At 38.9% G+C, this 21,061-nt stretch overlaps 1 protein-coding gene across 14 annotated transcripts in view; it reads left to right on the top strand.

The window, feature by feature from the left end:
- Window positions 1–21,061, top strand: part of FARS2 (phenylalanyl-tRNA synthetase 2, mitochondrial) — a 471,129-nt gene that overhangs the window by 133,726 nt on the left and 316,342 nt on the right. For all 14 annotated transcript variants that reach the window (XR_014147549.1, XM_081827736.1, XM_081827742.1 and 11 more), the window contains one exon: window positions 647–778. Coding sequence is in view for 13 of the 14 variants with exons in the window: in XM_081827736.1 (XP_081683862.1) it covers window positions 647–778 (132 nt within the window). In the remaining variant the exon portion in view is untranslated. The remainder of the gene's footprint in view (window positions 1–646; window positions 779–21,061) is intronic.

Here is a 21,061-nt window from a genome sequence, read left to right as displayed (position 1 = left end):
TATTGTTTATGAGTGCCATGTTCAAGATTGCTTACTGAGAAATTCATTCTAGCATTTACTTGTTTGTTTAGATGTGTGAATATTTGTCATTCCTCTGTAGAAAAAAAATTTGACTTCCTAGATGTTTTGCTTACATTTAGTTGATCTTAGTTTTTTATTTGTTCTTATAAACTTAATTAAAAAATATATATATATATACTTACAGAAGTAAAAGTTGGTTAGTTTATCCTATATTGGTCATATTGTTGATAAGTAAGTTTGCAGCATATATAGTAAAACTCCTTTTTCTTTAACTCTGAAAAGATATCATTTTCACTTATAGAACTAACAGAATCACCAGCTTTCCCACGATCTTACCTAATTTTTTCCTTCTGCCAGGTGTTTGCAGGGATTTGACAAGTGACTGATTTGGTTTTAGAGGGTCCTGGAGCTGCACAAAGTGTTTTTCATATTGAAAAAGACATGCCCAGTTTTTCACAAGTTTTAAGATTTATTACCTCCCCCTAACGTGTTGCAAATGAGTTTGTTTGCTATTTATTTTACTCAGAATGTCGTAATTGTTGTCATTAGCAGAAGGGCAAGCTTGATCATAAGGAAGGATAGACTGCCTTTTAACACTATCTGTTTTTATTTGGCATCTTTTCAGGACTGGACATTAGATGGGTAGACTGCTACTTTCCTTTTACTCATCCTTCCTTTGAGATGGAGATCAACTTCCATGGAGAATGGCTAGAAGTGCTTGGCTGCGGGGTGATGGAACAGCAACTGGTAAATTCAGGTAGAAAAGAATCCAACGTTTTATTTATAGGCTCTCTTAAAAAAGACTTTCTTCTTTAACTTCGTTTGCATACTCATTTTCATATGCATTTACATACCCGTGTGGGGATCGCCTCACCATCTTTCTTTCCTCCTGTTGCCCTCCAGACTTATCTCTGACACTTAACTCTGGAAGAACTTAATTTCTCACATCTAATTTTGTGAAGACTTCTTGTGTTTGGAAATTTTCCTTGTTAACATTAAAGTGTTGGACTTGTACTTCTTAATTTCAAATTTTTTGATATGTTGCTTTGCAATTGCCCATAGGCAGTTGACGCGTATCACCTGAGTGCAGTTTGTCTTCCAAACTATTTAAGAACAAGGCCAATGTATAATCCTTTTTTGTCCTTATTTCATTATAATAGTGCCCCAAATTCAAGATATTTCTGAAAATACAACAAAATACAATATAAGAATACTCAGACCTATCAAGTTGTGTTGTTTGCTGTCCTTGCTGTTGGCAGTGCCACCTGACTGAGGTTAAGTGGGAAAATGAGGCCTCTCATTAAATCCTACCTGTGTGTGCAGGTACTTGAGAAAGATCTTTACAGCTCTTCTCTGCAGGACCATTGCTTCATAAAAATGAGTATTTCTGAACTTAATTTCAGAGCTTTTTTTTTTTAAATCACTATCTGAATGTAATTAAAAAATATTCTTTCAGAGTATAAATCCTCCCTGGGAAGGCGGTCAGGATTGGGTGTTTGAGCAGGAGCTCACTGCGTAAGCAGTAAGGGGAGGGGAGCCGATGTGGATTGCCCTGAGTCCCTCCCCACTTCCCATAGTAGGACATTTGCTCTCTGGCCTTGGAGGGCAGTGGCTCTGGTTCAGGGTTGGGCACAGGGCCTCGTGCAGCAGAATGGAGAAGAGCAGGCCCTCTGGGTCACTAAGAAATGTGGAGAGACCGCAGGTAAAGTCATGGGGTTGGAGATTAAGGTTGGAGTGAGACAGAAGAGATGAGGTGCAGGGAAGTGCAAGATTTGTGAGCCCGGAGGCCTGGCTTTCCCTTCTTCCTCATAGGTAACCTCTATCTGCAGGAGCCTGGACTCAGCTCACAGATTCCTCTCCATTCTGGCAAGGAAGCCTGGGGGAAAGCGTAGGGCAGTGCCAGATGCTTCTTGGATGGTTTTCACATATTTGAAGATCTGACCTAGAGAAGAGGGACAGAGAGGTCGCATTATTAGGGGCTGTGAATAAAAGTTGTGAGGCTTGGGCCTGGGTATCTGTCTTAGGTTTTCTGTCAGTTGACAGCTGTGTGTCTTTGGGCAAGTGGCTTAACCCCTGTGAGTCTTTCTCATAGTTAGAATGGACGCAATGATACCTCCCTCAAAGTTTCATTATGAGGATTAATTGAGGTGATACATGTAACATGCCTGTTAGCACAGGGTCTGGCACACAGTAAATCTGGGCTAAAATTAATCGCTGATGTTGTTTTTAATTTTTTTCCCCAATGGTTAGAGCCATTTCTCAACAGAGAGTCCCCTTAAAAAGAAAATATTTAAACAGAGGCTGTCCTGCCTATCACAGGAATGATTTCTAACTAACTGGAACTCGATTACCTCTTTGATCTTAGTCATCTTAGTATCTGTGATTCTGGTTTGAGTGATTTTAGAAGGAAAAAGAAAATTAAGAATATATAGTAAGAGACAACAGGACAATCAGCCTAATAGGCATATATACATCTAGTAGAAAACACAAAATATTGGAAGCAATCATGTAAGATTTAATCTCTTCCTGAGTAGGAGCTAGTTCCAAATACTTCTGTGGTGTTTTTGTTTGTTTTGTTTTGCTTCTTAGAAGAGTTCAAGGAATCCCAGGCTTCCCCCCAGGAGTGTATGTTGTCAGGGGCCAGAATTGAGCAAGCCGGTCGGGATGATCAGCTTACATATCAGTTGTCACTAGGAACTGTGCTTCCTTGTATCTTTTCCAGTATCCTTGATGGGTTTTTATGGTGTTTATTCATACAGTAATTGGCCAAATACAGTTATCTGAAAAAGGTTTCCAAGTCATTATTGCTCATTAATGAGACTGCTGTTATACAGTTAGCCATGTCAAGTATTCTTGAAGGAAATGACAAAGTGAAAGAAAAAAAAAATTAAACAAAACCAAACTAGGGCATCTAAGATGCAGATACGTTCGAGAGGTTCACACTCGTGATAGAATGTGCTTTAAGTTGGTGGGAAATTGTACAGATAAAATTTAAATTAAATATTTTGCAAGAGAGGGAGACAAGAAAAGGAGGAAGAGATGATTTTGTAAAAGAAATTCTGTGTGGGCTTTGCTAGTTGAACTTGAAGTTATTGTGACAGAGTTCTGCTCTGTGTTCTCAGACTGGGATGTGTTTTGACATCTGGAGTTAAAAATTTTTTAAATGTGTGCCTGGCAATCACTAAGCACAGGCATTATTTGTAAGAACAGCTCATTTTCTGTTTTCTGAGTTCCTGTGGCCTTGAGAAAGGCAGACTGCACGCTTCATCCTTCTAGTTCTGTTTTGCCTTTCCTTCCATCTCTTCTCCAACATTTTCTTCCCTCCCATCTCCCCCTCCCCTCCCCTGCCTGGTAAAATGGAACTTCCAGGGGCCCCTGGGTGGTTCAGTGGGTTAAGCATCTGATTCCTGATCTCAGCTCAGGTCTTGATCTCAGGGTCTTGAGTTCAAGCCCCGCGTTGGGCTCCACGCTGGGCATGGAGCCTACTTAAAAAAAAAAAAAAATAGAACTTCCAAGAAACACTGAAATTGGTGGCTGTAGATCTCCTTCTTTAAAGGTCTCATAGAAGTGCAGGTAAGTGCTGAGGTAACTGGAAACCAAAGAAGCCGTGATGGGACCATGATACTAGTTGCCACGCTTGAGCCAGCACCTCACTGAAGGCTCTAGAAGCTTTCTTCCGTTTAGCTTTGAGAACAAGGCTCCGATGTAGATGCTGGTATCATCCCCATTTACAGAGCCCGAGAAAGGAACCATGCTGTGCTATACCCAGAGAGTAAATTGTGTGATTTTGAAGTGGCTAGAAATCCATTTCAATTAAATGATTGTGTCCAACACAGAATGAAGAAATGAAACCAAATGAAACAAACGACAGCAAACAGAGCTCTCTTTGTTCTGTTTTATTCGTTACGCCTATAGAAGGGCCCAGCCATCATGTGTGTTATCGCCTGTGATAGAAGGCATTTAATTTTTTTTTTTTTTTAAGATTTTATTTATTTATTTGACAGAGAGAGACACAGCAAGAGAGGGAACACAAGCAGGGGCAGTGGGAGAGGGAGAAGCAGGTTTCCCGCTGAGCAGGGAGCTTGATGCAGGGCTCGATTCCAGGACCCTGGGATCATGACCTGAGCCAAAGGCAGATGCTTAACGACTGAGCCATCCAGGCGCCCCAGAAGGCATTTAATTAAAAGAGTGAAATAAGATTGCTAATATGAATAGTCAGCGAAAACACTTTATTACACATTTAAGTTGACTATGGCATTGATGTAGTTTTTTTTTTTTTTTCCTGGAATAAGATAAGGCTCTTCCACGTGGCTTATAGAATTTTACTTTATTTCTTCTTCTTTAATTTATAGTGTCTTCACCCTTCCTTTCAGACTTCTTAGATTTAGTAATTGTGATGTGGGTGGTTACTGTTGTCATGATGATTTGATTGTTTTTTCCTGGAGGAGATGTTTTGAGGGCAGGACTGAGTCATGTCCCCGAACACTACACTCTTATTTCCCGTTGAGCTGACTCAGGCTGCTAATGTCTTTTCAGCTAATATATGGAGCCCAAACATATCAAACCATCACCAGGGGTGACAGTAGGCTGTGATCATGCCAGAAAGGAATTTACCATTTATTGAGCCCCTGTGAAATTTAGAAGATTGCACATAGGCCAGGGGATAGAAAAAGCCCTGTAGTGGAAAATAACTTTTAAAAAATGGAATCTCTTTCCTTACCTTTTGTTCAAATTTAAAAGTGGACTCTTTTGAGAAAAACCTTGTAAATATGTACATGAACAGTTTCCAGTTTTAATAGTCATTCCTTGTTTTTGTTCATTTGTCTGTCACATTTTTCTTGAATTCCTTCTAAGGCTGTAGAAAAGCAAAATAAGCCTTGTCTTTGCCTTTGGGAATAGCACAGGATACAAGGACATGCAGATAAGTGAGTACAATACCGTGTGGTAAGTATTTGTAACAGAGGTACAGTGGGCAGAATGGGGAGGATGGAAAGATTGGAGAAGATTTTACCAAGGCCTTGTTCTGGTTACTACATTCAGGATGGAATGCTGGAAATACGGGTATTTGAAATGTATGTCCCGGATAAGTTAGGTGCCTGTTTGCAAGGAGTTGTGTACTTTCTGCACTTTGCTTGGATGTCTGGGTGGCATGCCTAATGCTGATTTTCCTATGTGAGTGAAAATCTGTTTCCAGGCTGTTTACTCTCATTGGTGGCCGATCTCTGCAGGCTCTGCACACACTTGTGACATTCACTGTTATTAATCTGTTGGTGAACTTTGAGATGGCATCAACCAAGATGTGTGCCTAACCAGGCATATTATTATATACAAGCCGACTTGCCATTCAGCTGCTCAGCATCTTTTGTGTGTAAGGCACTGTGCTAGCCAAAGAGGAAGACCCAAAAACTGTAAGATGTGACATTTCCCTATAAAACGTCGAGTGTAGTAGGGAAGATGAGACTATATAATTAGAGCATGGTAGCGTACGTGCCATTCGTGAGATGGGGTTCTGGGAGTTGTGAAGAGGGAACTCTGTCCATCAGTTACATCAGTGCAGGTGTCAGAGAGGAGGTGGTATTTGAACTGGGCCTTAAGCAATGGTTCTCCGTATATGCCTCGTAATCACCTGGAGAGTCTACTTAAAATGTCTGTTCGCATCAGGTTCTGTGGGTCTGGAATGAGGATTGAGATGTGCATTTTAAACAAATACCCTAGATAATTCCTGTGAATGATCAGACCTTGCTTTGAAAACCCTGTCTTTAAGTTGAATATTTTTCCCAATTTTATTGGGGTATAAGAGAAGTATAACGAACTATGAATATTTAAACTATACAGTTTGATCCATTCTTGACATGTGTATATACCCGTGATATCATCGCCACCATCAGGATAATAAACATTTCCATCACCAACCAAAGTTGCCTTGTGCTCTTTTGGTAATCTGTCCTTCCCTCCAACCTGTCGCTGGGCAACCACGGATCTACCTCTGTCATTATAGATTAGTTTGGATATTCCAGAGTTTTATATAAGTGGAATCATACTGTATGTATTCTTTATATTTTGCTTCTTTCCCTGAGCATAGTGATTTTGAGATTAATCCATGTTGTTGTGCATATTGATCAACGTTGTATGCATCATTCATTCCTTTTTGTTTTGAGTATTGTTTTATTGTATACCCCAATCTGATTATCCATTCACTTGTTGATGGACATTTAGGTTGTTCCCACTTTTGGCTATTACAAATAAAGCTGCTATGATGAATATTTGTATAAGAGTCTTGGTGTGCCTATATGTTTCCATTTCCTTTGAGAAGAAACCTTGGAGTGGAATGTTCTATAAATGTCAAATAGATCAATGTAATTGAATAGTGTTCAGCTCTTTTATGTTTACTGATTTTTTTTTTTTTTTTTTGGTCTTAGTGTTCTATCAGTTTCCCAGAAAAGAATGTTAACATTTTCTACCATGAGTATGGATTTGTCTATTTGCTCTTTTATTCTATCAATTTTTCTTTATGTGTTTTGAAGCTATGTCATTAGACGTATATGCTTTTATAACTTTTATGTCTTCTGAACGAATTGCCCCTTTTATCATTATGAAATATCATCTTTATCTCTGGTACTTCACTTTTTCTTGAAGTCTGTTTTATTTATGTTAAAATATGCATTCTAGCCTTACCCTCTGCTCTCAGTCACCTTCATGTTGTTATGGTACATGTATTATGTCTACCTACATTGAACACCTCACCAGTGTTAGATTTTTTGCTTTAAAAAGAGCAAATAGACATTTTATTTTTAATTTATTTTTAATTTTTTTAAAGATTTTATTTATTTGAGAGAGAGAGAATGAGAGAGAGAGAAAGAGCATGAGAGGGGGGAGGGTCAGAGGGAGAAGCAGATTCCCCGCCAAGCAGGGGGCCCGATGTGGGACTTGATCCCAGGACTCCAGGATCATGACCTGAGCTGAAGGCAGTCTCTTAACCAAGTGAGCCAGCCACCCAGGTGCCTCAAAAGTCATATGCATTTGAAAGAACGTAAGAGATTATAGTTTTTTATTCTATTTACCTAGCTATTTGCAATTTGTCTTGCTCTTCCTTCATTCCTGAGGATGCATGTTTCCTTCTGGTATTTTTTTACCTTTGGTATGGAAAACTTCCCTTAGCATGTCTTATAGAACATGTGTGTTGGTGATGAATTTTTTAGTGCTCCTTTATCTGAGAAGGTCTTTATTTACCCCTTACCGTGAAGGATATTTTTATTGAGAATAGAATTCTGGATTGACGTATCTTTTTCCTCAGCAGTTTAAAGATGTTGTTCCATTGTCTTCTGCCTCTACAGCTTCTGTAGAGAAATGCAGAATTCAGTCAGTATTCACCTCTGTATAATGTATTATCTTTCTTTAGCTATTTTCAGGATTTTTTTCTTTACCTTTGGTTTTCAGCAGTTTGATTTTGAGGCATCTAGTTGTGGTTTCCTTGGAGTTTATGTGTTTTCAGTTTCACTGAGCTTGAATCTATGCATTTATGCTTTTTACCTATTTTGTGAAGTTTCTGGTCATTATTTCTTCAGATAACTTTTCTGCGTCAATCTCTTCCTCTGACCCTTTTAGAACTCAAATTATACCCATGTTAGATCTTTTGATTTTATCCCAGAAGATCCTAAGACTCTGCTCACTTTTTTCTATCTTTTGCTGTTTTTCATACTAGATAATTTCTATTGACCCATGTTCATGTTCCTGTATCACTTCCACTCAGCTGCTTTGGGCATCAAAATATATTTTTTTAAATTTCAGATTATTATTATTATTTTTTAGTTTTAAAATTTTTGTTTTTTAAATTTATTGGTTCCTATTTCTCTGCTGAGAATTACTGAATTTTCATTCCTATCAATTGTGTTTTTCTTTACCTCATGGATCATAGTTATAATAATTGCTTTAAAATATCTGTCTGATAGTTTCAACATCTGGGTCACATCAAGAATGAATTCTGTTTAGAATTGATCACATTTTCCTGGTTCTTTGTCAAATAACTCTGGATTGGATGCTGGACCTTGTGAATGGTCAATTGTGTGTACTCAATTGTGTTTTAATCCTGTGATAACTATTGATAGTTTATTTTAGTAGATGGTCCCCTGGTGAGGTTTAGCCTTAGTTCTGACTTGCTTCCTATGGGCAGTGATTCAGATCTCAGTATAAGTCTTCGCACTGATGATCTGTGTCCTTCCTGCACACGTGTGCTTCAGCAGTTAGTCTGCAACTTGTGTGAATGGTTCAAATCTTCGTTCAATTTTCTTAGCTTTTGCTATGCTGGCTACGGTGTGTGCTGTGCCTATGGAGCTCAGGGGTTAGGCTGATGCTTGTGTAGGTAGAATGAGGGCATCCCCTTCTGGGCTCTCTCCACTCCAGCTCACAGAAGCCTTTCCCTGCATACAGAAGGACAGGTTTCTCTTCGAGTTTCAGCTGCCCATGATGCTGTGTAGCTCTGCAACTGGGGCCCACCTTTGGGGCAAAAACATGGGAGAAACAAACAAACATGAAATTCATCCTATGTAGGACGTTTTTCCAAGTTTTGACTTTATATCAAAATTGGTCTATTTACCTTTCATAGTGCCCTATTACTTTTTTGTGTGTTTGTACTTGTCCAGGAATTTAAGTTGTAATGAGAGTGAGTCATAGGGGGCTCATATCCCCATAGTGGGACCAAACTCTAGGTTGGATTGTGAAGACACCCTTGGTACAAGGGTAATTGTATGACATAACCATGTGGTGCCAGACAAGTGTGGGGGGTTGGCTCCACTTGTATATTTAATCCATTGACTTTATTTATTTTTTTAAAAAAGATTTTATTTATTTATATATTTGAGAGCGAGCAAGAGAGAATGTGCATGCGCATGCCCCTCAGCAGGGGGAGGGGCAAAGGGAGAGGGAAATGGAAAGAATCTCAGGCAGACTCCGCACTGAGCATGGAGCCCAGTGTAGGGCTCGATCTCACGACCCTGAGATCAAGACCTGAGCTGAAACCAAGAGTCAGTCGCTTAAACTAACTGAGCTACCCAGGTGCCCCTAATCCATCAACTTTGTTAATCAAAATTAAGCATAGTGAATTTTTGAAGTAAAACAACCGAGACTGTTGTTTTATGATATGTTGTTTTAAGATATGGCAAACTCTGACTCCTTCCCTTCCTTCCTCTCTCCCTCCCTATTCTTTCTCCCTCCCTCTCTTCCTTTCCTTCACCCTCCTAACTTGCCTCCCTTCTTTTAAGTCAGTCTTGGCTCTCTTAGTGCCCTTTCAGAAAAGCAAACAAATATGTATCAGCTCCGTGTGTATGTGTTGCCTTGTAGTTTCTCCTAGTGACATATTTTCAAGCTGTCAGAATAGAGATGTCTGTTCAAATATTTACTTAGCCTTTGTCCTTTTTCCCTTTTCAAAATGGGTAAGATGGTGAGATTTTTTTTCCTGATATAAAAGCAATCTGTAATCATTGAAAAAATGAAAATGAAAGCAATTCCATTGTTACCCAGGTAATAAAACTTTGAAAAATGCATATATATATAATTATTAACTATACCCATATGTAAACATCATATGTATTTTAGAAAAATAGAACCATCTTTTGAGTTTTCTTTTTGTATTGTGCTTTTTCACAAGTTTGACATAAGTGTTTTTTCATATTGCCAGATACCTACCTACATCATCATTGTTCATGGTTGCATGGCTATTGTGGATGAGTCTTTTGGCCATTTATGTATCCGATAGGTTGTTGACAATAAACAGTCTTTATGCACATGTCCTTGCATACTTGCCCTAGTATTTCTCTGGGATAAGTCTGTAAACAGGAATTACTGGCTTTTTCCCCTCCAAGGTTTATATGTGTTGTCAGATACACAGTGGAAAAAAGCACCCGCAGTATTTGAGAGTACCTCTGTTCCCACACACCCTTAACCACCACCGAATACTACCAGTATCTTTACTTTTGCACATAAGAGGGGAAAATGTTGTGCTGGTGTTGTTTAAATTTCCTTTTCTCTGGTTATGAGAGTGGCTTAGGGTGTGTCCAGAAGTTATGGGCTCAGTCTGTTTTCTAATGGCACTTGAAAGGATGCTGGGACATATACCGCATCCTTTTTATTCTCCCACCTCAAACTGTACCTTTATTCACATCATTGTGTTCTTAACACGGACACTTTCTACTTTACTGAGAACATCTAAGCCACCTTAAGTGAACTCTCAGTTTCTCCTCTTTGCCAAGGCTGGGCGGCATTGGCTCTGGGTTCTGTGCCCATAGTCCCTTAGAATCTGACTGCATCACTTGTCCTGTTTTCCTGCTACATCTTTTCTAGTCATTCATTTTTAAAAATTTGTTTGTTTAGGGATGCCTGGGTGGCTCAGTCGATTAAGCGTCTGCCTTCGGCTCAGGTCATGATCCCAGAGTCCTGGGATCGAGTCCCGAATCGGGCTCCTTACTCAGTGGGGAGCCTGCTTCTCCCTTTGCCCGCTGCTTCCCCTGCTTGTTCTCTCTCTCTCTGACAAATAAATAAATAAAATCTTAAAAAGAAAAATATTGTTTAAATAATTTATTGAGATGAAATTCACATAGCACCAGATTAATATTTTAAGGTGAACAATTCAATGACATTTAGTACATATACAGTGTTGTCCAGTCACTACCTCTGTCTCATTCTCTGGGATTTCCATTACTCCACTCCTCTTACCGGCTAAGCAGTTTCTCTCCCCCACTCCCAGCCCCTGACAACCACAATCATTGTTCTGTATCTGGATTTATTATGATTTCATATAAATGGATCTTACAATATGTGACCTTTTGTGTCTGACTTCTTTTACTTAGTGCAATGTCTTGGAGGTACATCCACAGTGTACCAGATATCAGTACTGCAGTCCTTTTTATAGGTGAATAATATTTCCACTGGGTTCATATACTACCATTTTTTTATGCATTCATCTGTTGATGGGCATTGGGCTAGTTCCATATTTTGGCTATTGTGTATAATGCTGCTATGAACTTGCATGTACATGTATTTGTTTGAGTCATTGTTTTTAGCTTATTTGGGTATATAAATAGCAGAGGAATTGCTGGGTCATATAATAATTCTATGTTTAACTTGTTGAGGAAGTACCAAGTTGTTTCCCACAGTGGCTAAACCATTTTACATTCCCACCAGCAATATATGAGGATTCTATTTTTCCACTTCCTTGCCATTGCTTGTTTTTATTTTCTGTTTGCCTCGTATTATTTTGTTTTGTTTTATAGCCATTGTAGTAGGTAAGAAGCAGTACCTCATTGTGGTTTTGATTTTTATTTCCCTAATGGCCAATAATATTAAACATCTTTTCATATACTGTTTGTATATCTTCTTTAGAAAAGTGTCTTTTTGGAGCACCTGGGTGGCTCAGTTGTTAAGCGTCTGCCTTCGGCTCACGTCATGATCCCAGGGTCCTGGGCTGGAGCCCCGCATCGGGTTCCCTGCTAGGCAAGAAGCCTGCTTCTCCCTCTCCCACTCCCTCTGCTTGTGTTCCCTCTGTCACTGTGTCTGTCTCTGTCAAATAAATAAAATCTTTAAAAAAAAAAAAGAAAAGTGTCTACTTAAGTTCTTTGCTCATTTTAAAAATTGGATTGTTTGTCTTTTTGTTGCTGAGTTATAAGAGGTATTTATATATTCTGGATACAAGACCTTTATCAGATGTATGATTTGTAAATATTTTCTCCAATTCTGTAGGTTGTCTTTTTGTTCCTTGATAATATCCTTTGAAGCACAAATTTTTAGATTTTAATGAAGTCCAATTTATCTGTTCTTTTCTTTTGCACCTGCTTTTGGTGTTATAACTAAGACTCTATTGTCAAATCTAAGGTCAAAAAGATTTACCCTTATATTTTCTCCTAAGAGTTTTGTGGTGTGGGCTCTTCTATTTAGGCCATTGGTCCATTTTATGTTAATTTTTGTATATGATGTGAGGTAGAGGTCCAACTTTATTCTTTTGCATGTGGACATCCAGTTGGTCCGGCACCATTTGTTGAAGAAACTATTCCTTCCCCATTAAAAGCTCTTGGCAGCTCTGTCAAAAAATCAGTTGACCATAGATGTGTTGGTTTATATCTGAACTCTCAGTTCTATTTTGTTGTTCTGTGTTTCTGTCCTCATCCCAGTACAACAGTGTTTTGAGTCCTGTAACTTTGTGGTAAGTTTTAGAATTGAAAAGTGTTGAATCTTCCAATTTAGTTCTTCCTCTTTTCATTCTTTACTCTTTACTGTGAACATACAGAAGTCTAATTTTTTTAAAAAGGTTATTTTTTTCTTAATATTTTTTTCATTGACATACTTTATCCTTATACTTTGTCTGCTCATTTCTCTCTCTATATCTATGTGTATTCCAGTCCTTTATTTTATCTATCAGTCCACTATCCACCGCCTCGCTTAAGAGATAGAGGACATTATATGGTTGAATCCCCTGTGTATCCCTTTTTGTTAGTATCTTCCCTCTTTCCCTCCCTCTTGTGAGCAATCACTATTTTGAATTTTGTGTTATTACCTTGTTTTTCATTATAGATTTATTATATACATTGTAAAAATAGGTTAACTTTCACTGGTTTTTATTATTTTCAAAAGGAATCATGCCATCCTTTTATGACTTTACTTTTTCATGTAGCTTTGTGAAGTTCATCTGTGTTGTCATATGTAGAGTTTTAGTCATTTTTTTCACTATTTAAATTCTGTTGGATGAACATGCCATAGTTTATTCATCTATTTAATGGACACTTGATTATTTCCAACTCTTTTTTGCTATCACAAATGCTATGGCTGAACATTCTTGTACATCCTATGTGTCTAGGTGTCAGAGCTTCTCTAAGGTATATTTTATTTAGCAGTGGATTTACTAAGTTAGTACTTACGAACATCTTAGGCTTTATTGGCCATCACACGATTGTTTCCCAGAGCAGTTGGGCCAATTTATACTGCCTTGGGCCTTTGTGAGAAAGTTCTTGTTGTTCTGTATCCTCTTCAACACTTGACCTCGCTCATGTTATTTTGCTTGTCTGGTGGGTTTAAAATAGTATCTCATTATCATTTTGTTTGTACTTTGATTAAGGTCGAACACATTTTTATATATTAATTTGACACTTAAAGTTTTTCTTTTCATTTTGGGTTGGGGCTCATTTTTCTGTTTTGTTTTTTTTTTTTATAAGAATTTTTTTTTTTTTTAAAGATTTTATTTATTTATTTGAGACAGAGAGAATGAGATACAGAGATTTTTATAAGAATTCTTTATTTTGAATGCTAATCATTTGTTATTTTAATGTATTAACAATTGTATTCTCTAGGTGGCTTTTCTTTTTTATTTTTCAGTTGCTCTTTCGTAAATGGAATATATGTATTTCTTACTTGAGTAACTTTAGGTTTCTTTATATAACATCATTCTACAAAAAAGTCACTTCATCAGGGATTGTGTGTGGGTGTAAGTTGACAGGTTCCATAAAGATAACCCTTCTGCTTGTCATGCTTGATTCTGGTGGTTTCAAGCCTCTGATGTTATTGCTCTATCATTCGTATTTTCAGCATGGGGATTCTAAATATTTAATGACTTTCAAACATCTACCTTCTCTCTCCTAATGTTCTGTCAGATTTGGTCCCACCCCCTGTGACAATTCCTCTGGCTAGGAAGGTGTGCTCTAGGATGCACCCGTTTGACTAGGGAATGTAGCTTGGAGCTTGCTTGCGGACTCCATTTATACTCTTTGTATAGAATTTGACTTGTTTCCTGGTGTATTTTTTAGTTTTCTCTAGTCCTGCTTAGAATCTATGTCACCGCCTTCAATATTTGTTATTGCAATGAAAATAAAGGTTTTGGTAACTTGATTCAAGTTGTGGTATGTGTACATTTCTGATGTTTTTGCAGAGTACTACATACTCTCTGTGGCATAATTTCTTTTTCTTTTTTTCTCTTTTTCTTTTCTTTTTTTATTGTTTAGAGAGGGAGAGGGAAAGAGAGAGAGAGGCAGAGGCAGAGGGAGAGGGAGAGAGAAAATCTTAAGCAGGCTCCATGACCAGCATAGAGCCCGATGTGGGGTTTGATCCCCTGACCCTGAGATCATGACCTGAGCCAAAATCAAGAGTCAGATGCCTAACCAACTGAGCCACCCAGAGGCCCCATTTTGTTGTTTTTGTTTCTGTTTGTGGGGGCATAATTTCTATATGTAGGAGACTTCTGGATAGTAGAGAATCTGCCTTGTGCAGTATTTTCAGTGTGTAAGGGCTTCTGTGTTTGGCAGAGATAAAGCACTTGTCATTTAATTTCCCCAGCACTTCTCCCATCAATGTGGATTTAATTTTTCCATTTTCAGCCATTTTTCTTTTTTCTCTTGTTTCTCCCATTCCTGAAACAGTAACCACCATAAGACAATTCAGCCATTAGCTTTTAATGCTGGAATAGTTTAGAGTTTCCAGATAAGGGGTTTGGATTAGAAAGAAATGGAAATTTGGCAAGTTTAGATTGTTGCAAATGGTCACTTCTTTCATTAAACTCCATTACTGTTCCCAGTTTGTCCCCCCCTCCCTGTAACCATACACTTTGCCCCCATCTTTGAAGCACTTCCCACTGTGGGAGGAGTAGATTTTTCAGCCCTGTTGATGTTTTGGCTTGGCCATGTGGCTACTTTGGCTAAGGGGATATTAGCAGATGTGATATGAAAAGAGGCTTGAAATGTACTCGACAGTTGGTTTTGCCCTTTTTTGCTTCCCCCTTCTTTGATGAGATGAACATGCATACCCTGCTGCTTCTAGAACAGTTAAAAAGCACGTGGAATGGACCTAAGTCAACCTGGAGCTGAAGCCTAGCCCAATCTGGACTCCCTGAGCCCTAGTCAAGCCCCGGCCATATACATATGTGGTTGTGGTTGTACACCACTGAGATTGTGTAGTGCTTTGTCCATCCACAGTCGCTGGCTGATAAAATGTACATTGTGGTTGCGCTGTGTATTTTTTACTCAGTTCATGCAGCCTCATAGGTACTTAAGATTCCTCCAATACATTTCACAGGATTGACTTATTTCTTTCAAGTTTTCCTTACCACCTCCCTTTTTAACTTAGTGAGAAAGATGGTTGAAAAAGCTTGAGTCTTTCTATCCATCCCCTTGCCCTCAAGAAGCCATTGAAATTGTTTCCTAGTATTTTAGTGTATGTTGTGTTGGTTTCCTAAACCAGACAGTGATTGGGGGTGGGATTTATCTGGAAAGTTTTCCCTATGGGATTTTTAAAAAATGCTACTGACGTATGGATGATTGTGTGTGTGCACGCGTGCATGTGTACGTGTGTGCACACCTGTGTATACGTACACATTCTCATTATAACCTTTTTAAAGTTTTAGTGCTAGGTATCTGACTTCAGTCAGTCTCAGGTAGAAAAGTCTGAAATCACTAGAATGTAAGCTTCATGATAGCAGGGAATTTTTTGGTTTTGACCACCACTGTATTCCCAGTTCCTAGAACAGTGCCTAGCACATGGTAGGCACTCACTATACATATTACAAAATTAACGATGGGTATCTTGATGTTAACTGTGCTTTCTCCAGGCTTATTGAAACAATAAAGTGTGGAGGGAAATGGCCCTGTTTTCCCAGCGCAGCTCCTGGCCTGTCTACTCTCAGCTGCTCAGTCTAGTCCCTGGATTAACAGAAAGATACAGTGGGAAGTGCAGGGCTTCAGAGGGAAGATCTGCCTACAGTCAGTCCCGGCCACTTGTTGCTGTAGACATTTTGGGCAGATCCTGATCTGCCCAGTTTATAGATCCTCATCTATAAACTGATGAAGAAACAGATGATATAAACTCTTAGATTTCTTTTTAGCTCTCAGATCCTATGATCTGGCCTCTTAAACAAGCCAGAGATTTTTAATATTAATAAAACCCACAGGGGATTGTGCTTTGTTTTATAGCACCACATGGAAAATTACTTAACAGCAGGACTTTGGTGTATATGGTTGGTTAATCAGGTTTCTTCTCCACACCCCCTTAAAGAAACTCTCAGAGTTAAAAAAAAAAAAAAAAGAATGCTCATATAATTGAATTTTATTTAAACTATTTATGAAACTCTTGCTTCATGGGATCACTGCAGCTTTGCAGGCAGGTAGCGATGTGCTCCTCAATGGCTCCATTTTATTTTCTCCCTTGCAAAAAGGCAATTTAGAAGTTTAGGAATTATTTATGGTACTGTGGGGATAAACACAATCTGCTAAGTTATTTTTCTTGTATCATTTTTTTTGAAGTTCGTTTCTGTAGTTTATGTCGGAAGCAGTATCTTCATAAAAGAGCCCTGTAATGTCCACAGATAAAATGAAGTCATGTCATTAGGCAAAATTTATACCATATTTTCAAATTGTTTTTTTTAAATTGTCATAATTCAGGGTTTCGTTAAATGTAACATTTCTCAAAATGTATGACATAGAACCCTGGGTACTCTTAGGTGTTCCACATAAGAAAAGATCTGATATTCAACTAAGTGTGGAAATTAACGAGTTGACAAAGTCCTGTAGCTCTCTTTAGCAGAGAGCATCTCTGAGCTAGGAAGAACTAGCTCCTTGCAAGGATAGAATGAGCAACATTTCCAAACTTCATTGATCACAGAATCTCTTTATGAAAGGAACCCTTTTATGGAGTGTGTTCCAAGAAGGACACTTAAAGGAAATGCTTGTCCATTGGTTGCTTGGGGTTGACAGCAAACTAGGAGGCTGATTAAAGTGTGTTGGGGGGAGGTAATGACAAAGTGTAGTAAGATATTCTTTTAAAATTTTACCTTGAGGAGTGTCTTCAGTATGAAGGAAAGCAGCTGATGTTAACGTACATAATTTAGAACATTCAGGGGCATCTGGGTGGCTCAGTTGGTTAAGCATCTGCCTTCGGCTCAGGTCATGATCCCAGGGTCCTGGGATGGAGCCCCGCATCGGGCTCCCTGCTCAGCGGGAAGCCTGCTTCTCCCTCTCCCACTGCCCCTGCTGTGTTCCCTCTCTTGCTATGTCTCTCTCTGTCAAACAAATAAATAAAACCTTTAAAAAAAAATTTAGAACATTCATTTGGCATTTTACACTGTTTGTCACTGGAGCCCTGGGAATTGAGGGATTTGGGGCTTGGAAGGCATTAGGAAGGAAAAGCTCTCGAAATCCATTATTTGGTACTTCCATTTATTAGAATCGGCCTTCCTTCTCTCTGTCCATTCTTTCAACAAACATTATATTAAGTATCTGAGTGGCAGGCACCGTGGTAGGTGCTGCAGATACAGAGATCATTTCTGCCTTCGAGGGACTTAACTATCCAGTGGGAGGGACTGAGGTCATCTACTCTGTCCATGGTGCTGTGATAACAATTGAAGGAAGAAACCATTCCTTGAGAGAAAGGTGAGCAGGTTAGATGGTAGTGGTAGAATGAGGAGATCTTTTCCAAGCAGAGAGAGTAGCTTGCGCAGAGACATGTAGGGTGGGAGGTAGCACTGTGTGTTCTGGGAAAACCGGTTAGTATGGAGTACTGGTAAAACCAAAGACATGGGAACTAAGTAGAGGAGGCAGAAAACCTCCTTGGTTGTAGTCAGCTCTGGAAGGGTTTGGAGGGAAAATAAAAGACCTTACATCTCGTCCCTTTGCTAGTAGCAAGTGATTGAGAGATTTTGAAGGGGGAGAAAGATGTGATTAGGTTTGTGTTTTAGAAACTGGCATTACTGTGGAGAGTGAGTTGAAGAAATGCAAGTTCAAAGTCAGGGGGGCCAGGTGAATAGTTTAGACTCTAAATGATGAGAGAGGTAGCTGAAGCAGTGGCAGGAGGGAGAGAAGGGGACCAGATTGGAGTGGATTTAGGAGTTATTGCTAGGCTTTGTGTGCCCGGAGACCACATTCTTAGAGTGAGGAAGAGGTCATGGACTTAGGGATCACGCAGTCCTGGGTGTACCTTTCACAGGCATAAGTGATACACAGAACCTTTGGGCATGCTCTGCCACTGTATGCCCTCCAGAGAATAATAAGTGGATTCCATGGCCCCTACCCCCCACCTTCTATATGATCAGTTACCTAAGCCATAAGTAACTAGCATAACTTCTTTCTCAACATGGAGGCATTTTTTAAGAAAGAGAGGAGGCAATCAGAGCCAGATCTCCTCTGAAGTTAAAGAAGCAATATTTTCTAAATTATGTATTTTCTTCCTGTTTTGAAGAGAGCTCTTCTGAATTGTGTAGGCTTCTAGCCCTATAAAACCTGTCTTCACTCCTGGATCAAATGCATGTGGGTGTTGGCTCTCAGGTCTTCTAGAAGATTATTCTGACTCTCTTTGGACAGGCTCTCTCTGTATCTACTCTGAGTCCAAGTGTATTTCCCTCCTGGAGAGTAACTGGTTGATGAGTAGTCTATACTGGTTGGCTGGCACAGAGACTATGTCTCTACCTGAGCAGACCTAAATAACTCCCTTTCTTTGGGTATGGGATTTTTTTGGGGGGAGGGGGGAGTGCCTTTGGGACTTTTAAGTTGATTTGTTTAACTAAGTCAATTTTTCCTTGTCCATGGCTGGCTATTTCTCTGTTAGCCATTGAGGGTCCTGGCCATCGGGGCTCCTTATTACTTGCACTTAGATTCTTTGTCAGTATCTTGGTGGTGCATGGAATAGTAGACATGGGGATAAGCTGGTAACACGAAAGGACAGCATTTCCTAGGACTTGTTTATTCTGGCACTTACTAGCCACTGCTGACTGGTTTCCTCAACCGTCATAGGGTCGATATGCTTGTGTCTACAGAAAATATCAGGGGGTTTAGACCAGAAAAGTATACTTTCATTGACAAACACATTTATTACTTCACATCTCTGAACTCCAGTACCTCCTCTATAAAATGAGAATGATAATATGCACCTCTTTGGTTTGGGTTGAAGAATAGGTGAATTAATGCATATAATGTCTTTAGTGGAGTATTTGGTGCATCAAAAAGTGTTAGATCCTTTCTCTGTCCTCACTTTAACCCTTCCATCCTTTGGGGAGTAAAAGTTGGAAGCTTCAAATTTCATTAACTCTGAATCCCCTGGAAGTACATGCCAACTTTTGCATCTGTTTGTGAAGGGACTTGTAGGGCGGGGGGTGGTGAGAGAGAGTAAGTATAGTTTTCATTAGATTCTCAAAAGGTTATGTGGCTTTAAAAAATAAGAACCACTGATCTAGTCTAAGTACTGTTATTTTGCATATGAGGAATTAGAATTGCTTAATGGGGCAATTGTTAGGTATGTGTGATAGAGAACCAAATGATTTTGAGGGGCACCAATTTCTGACTAATAATGCTTTCTGCCTTATTCAGACAAATGCAGTTTGTTATTTGAAGGTGTTTGTTACCCAGACAGGCAAAACATTCATCCGATGTTTATTAAGGAAAGGGTGAGGAAGGCAGATAGCATTTGATGGAAGGGTAGATGCTTGGCAAGAGATGAATAGGGTGGAGCTCCTGTCTGCAAGGAGCTAATGGTCTACTAAAGGGTAACATTATACATACGTAGCCCCAGAGACAAAGTCATCATGCCAGGTGGTAAGGAGGGTTCAGGGAAGTTGTCCCAGAAGAGTTACTCTGAAGAGGTTTTCTTTCACCTTGATCTTGAAGAATGCATAGGACCTTGCCCCAGAGCAAGAGGAAATGTAGGTTCTAGGCAGATGGGGTGGCATGTTCAAAGATACAGACTTCTAAAGGATTTGGAATGTTTGAGGACAGAGACTTTTGACGTGATTGGAGTAGTATGTGTTGGGGGACAGGTCCAAAGGGGCCTATAGTATGACTGGCTTTTTGGCAAAATTAAGTAGTGTGGGCTTGGTAACTATGGTTATTGCAGCCAGATGGGATTTATTTGGGAGGGTGAGAGGATAGCAGAATAGAAGAAGGAGTCCTGTCCATTTACTGTGTAGTTTTATTTTTTAGGTACCACATTCACTTGGAGTGTGGTATGTTTGGAGGGTGTGTGCGTGTGTGTGTGTGTGTACTCTCCCTTCCACCTCATTTGCTTCTGATTTTTCTTCCTTTTGTATCCTTGTAGTTTTGAAATGCAACTCAAATATATATTATTTTTTTTCTTCTTGAAAACAAATAGTGTACTATTACATCTTTTTTTTTTTTTCACTTACAGTGTACTTTAGAGATCTTTGTATGTTAGAAAGCAACTCATTTATATTCACAGCTGCCTGGTTTTCCATTGCGTGTGTGAGCCATAATGTTTTTAACTAGTGCTGAGTTGGTGGGCGTTTTGTATGGTTTCCAATCTTTTGCTATTAAAAACAGTGTTTCAGTGCATTACTCTGTACACATGTCACATTTCATCTGCAAGTATCTCTATGGGATTTGTTCCTTGAAGTGAAATTGCTAGGTCAAACAGTATGTGCAGTATAAAAAAATTATCATTTTAAAATATATACATATATATTTAATTTTAATTTTAGTATAGTTAACATACAATGTTATACATAGTTTAAGGGCTACATATAGTGATTCAATAATTTCATATATTACTCAATGCTCATCAAGATAAGAGTACTCTTAATCCCCATCACCTATTTCACCCATCGCCACAGCATTTATAATTTTTATAGAGCTCATGCCTCTCAAGTATACTTGATAGATAACCATGTCAGGCTGCCTGTTTCTCTTCTTACCTGTGATGTGTGAGAGTACTTACTTCTGCACACCCCTCCCGACATGTGTGTGATCAAGTATTGGGATGTTTGCTAACCTGACACATGAAAACTGTGTCTCAAGGTCATTTTAATTTGTATTTCTTATGAGTGAGGCTAAGCATCTTTTCATATATATATATATGTATATATATATATGAGACATTTTTTATTTTATTTTCTATGAATAGTCCTTATATCTCTTTTTTTTTTTACTTCTTTTTTTTTTATTCTTATGTTAATCCCCATACATTACATCATTAGTTCTAGATGAAGTGTTCCATGATTCATTGTTCGTGCACAACACCCAGTGCTCCATGCAGAACGTGCCCTCCTCAATACCCACCACCAGGCCAACCCATC

This window comes from Leptonychotes weddellii, chromosome 8 (genome assembly GCF_054177405.1).
Source record: "Leptonychotes weddellii isolate Sample4059 chromosome 8, ASM5417740v2, whole genome shotgun sequence".
Classification (NCBI taxonomy): domain Eukaryota; kingdom Metazoa; phylum Chordata; class Mammalia; order Carnivora; family Phocidae; genus Leptonychotes; species Leptonychotes weddellii.
Note: the sequence above shows the minus strand (reverse complement) of the source record. Positions and strands in the feature narration are given on the sequence as shown.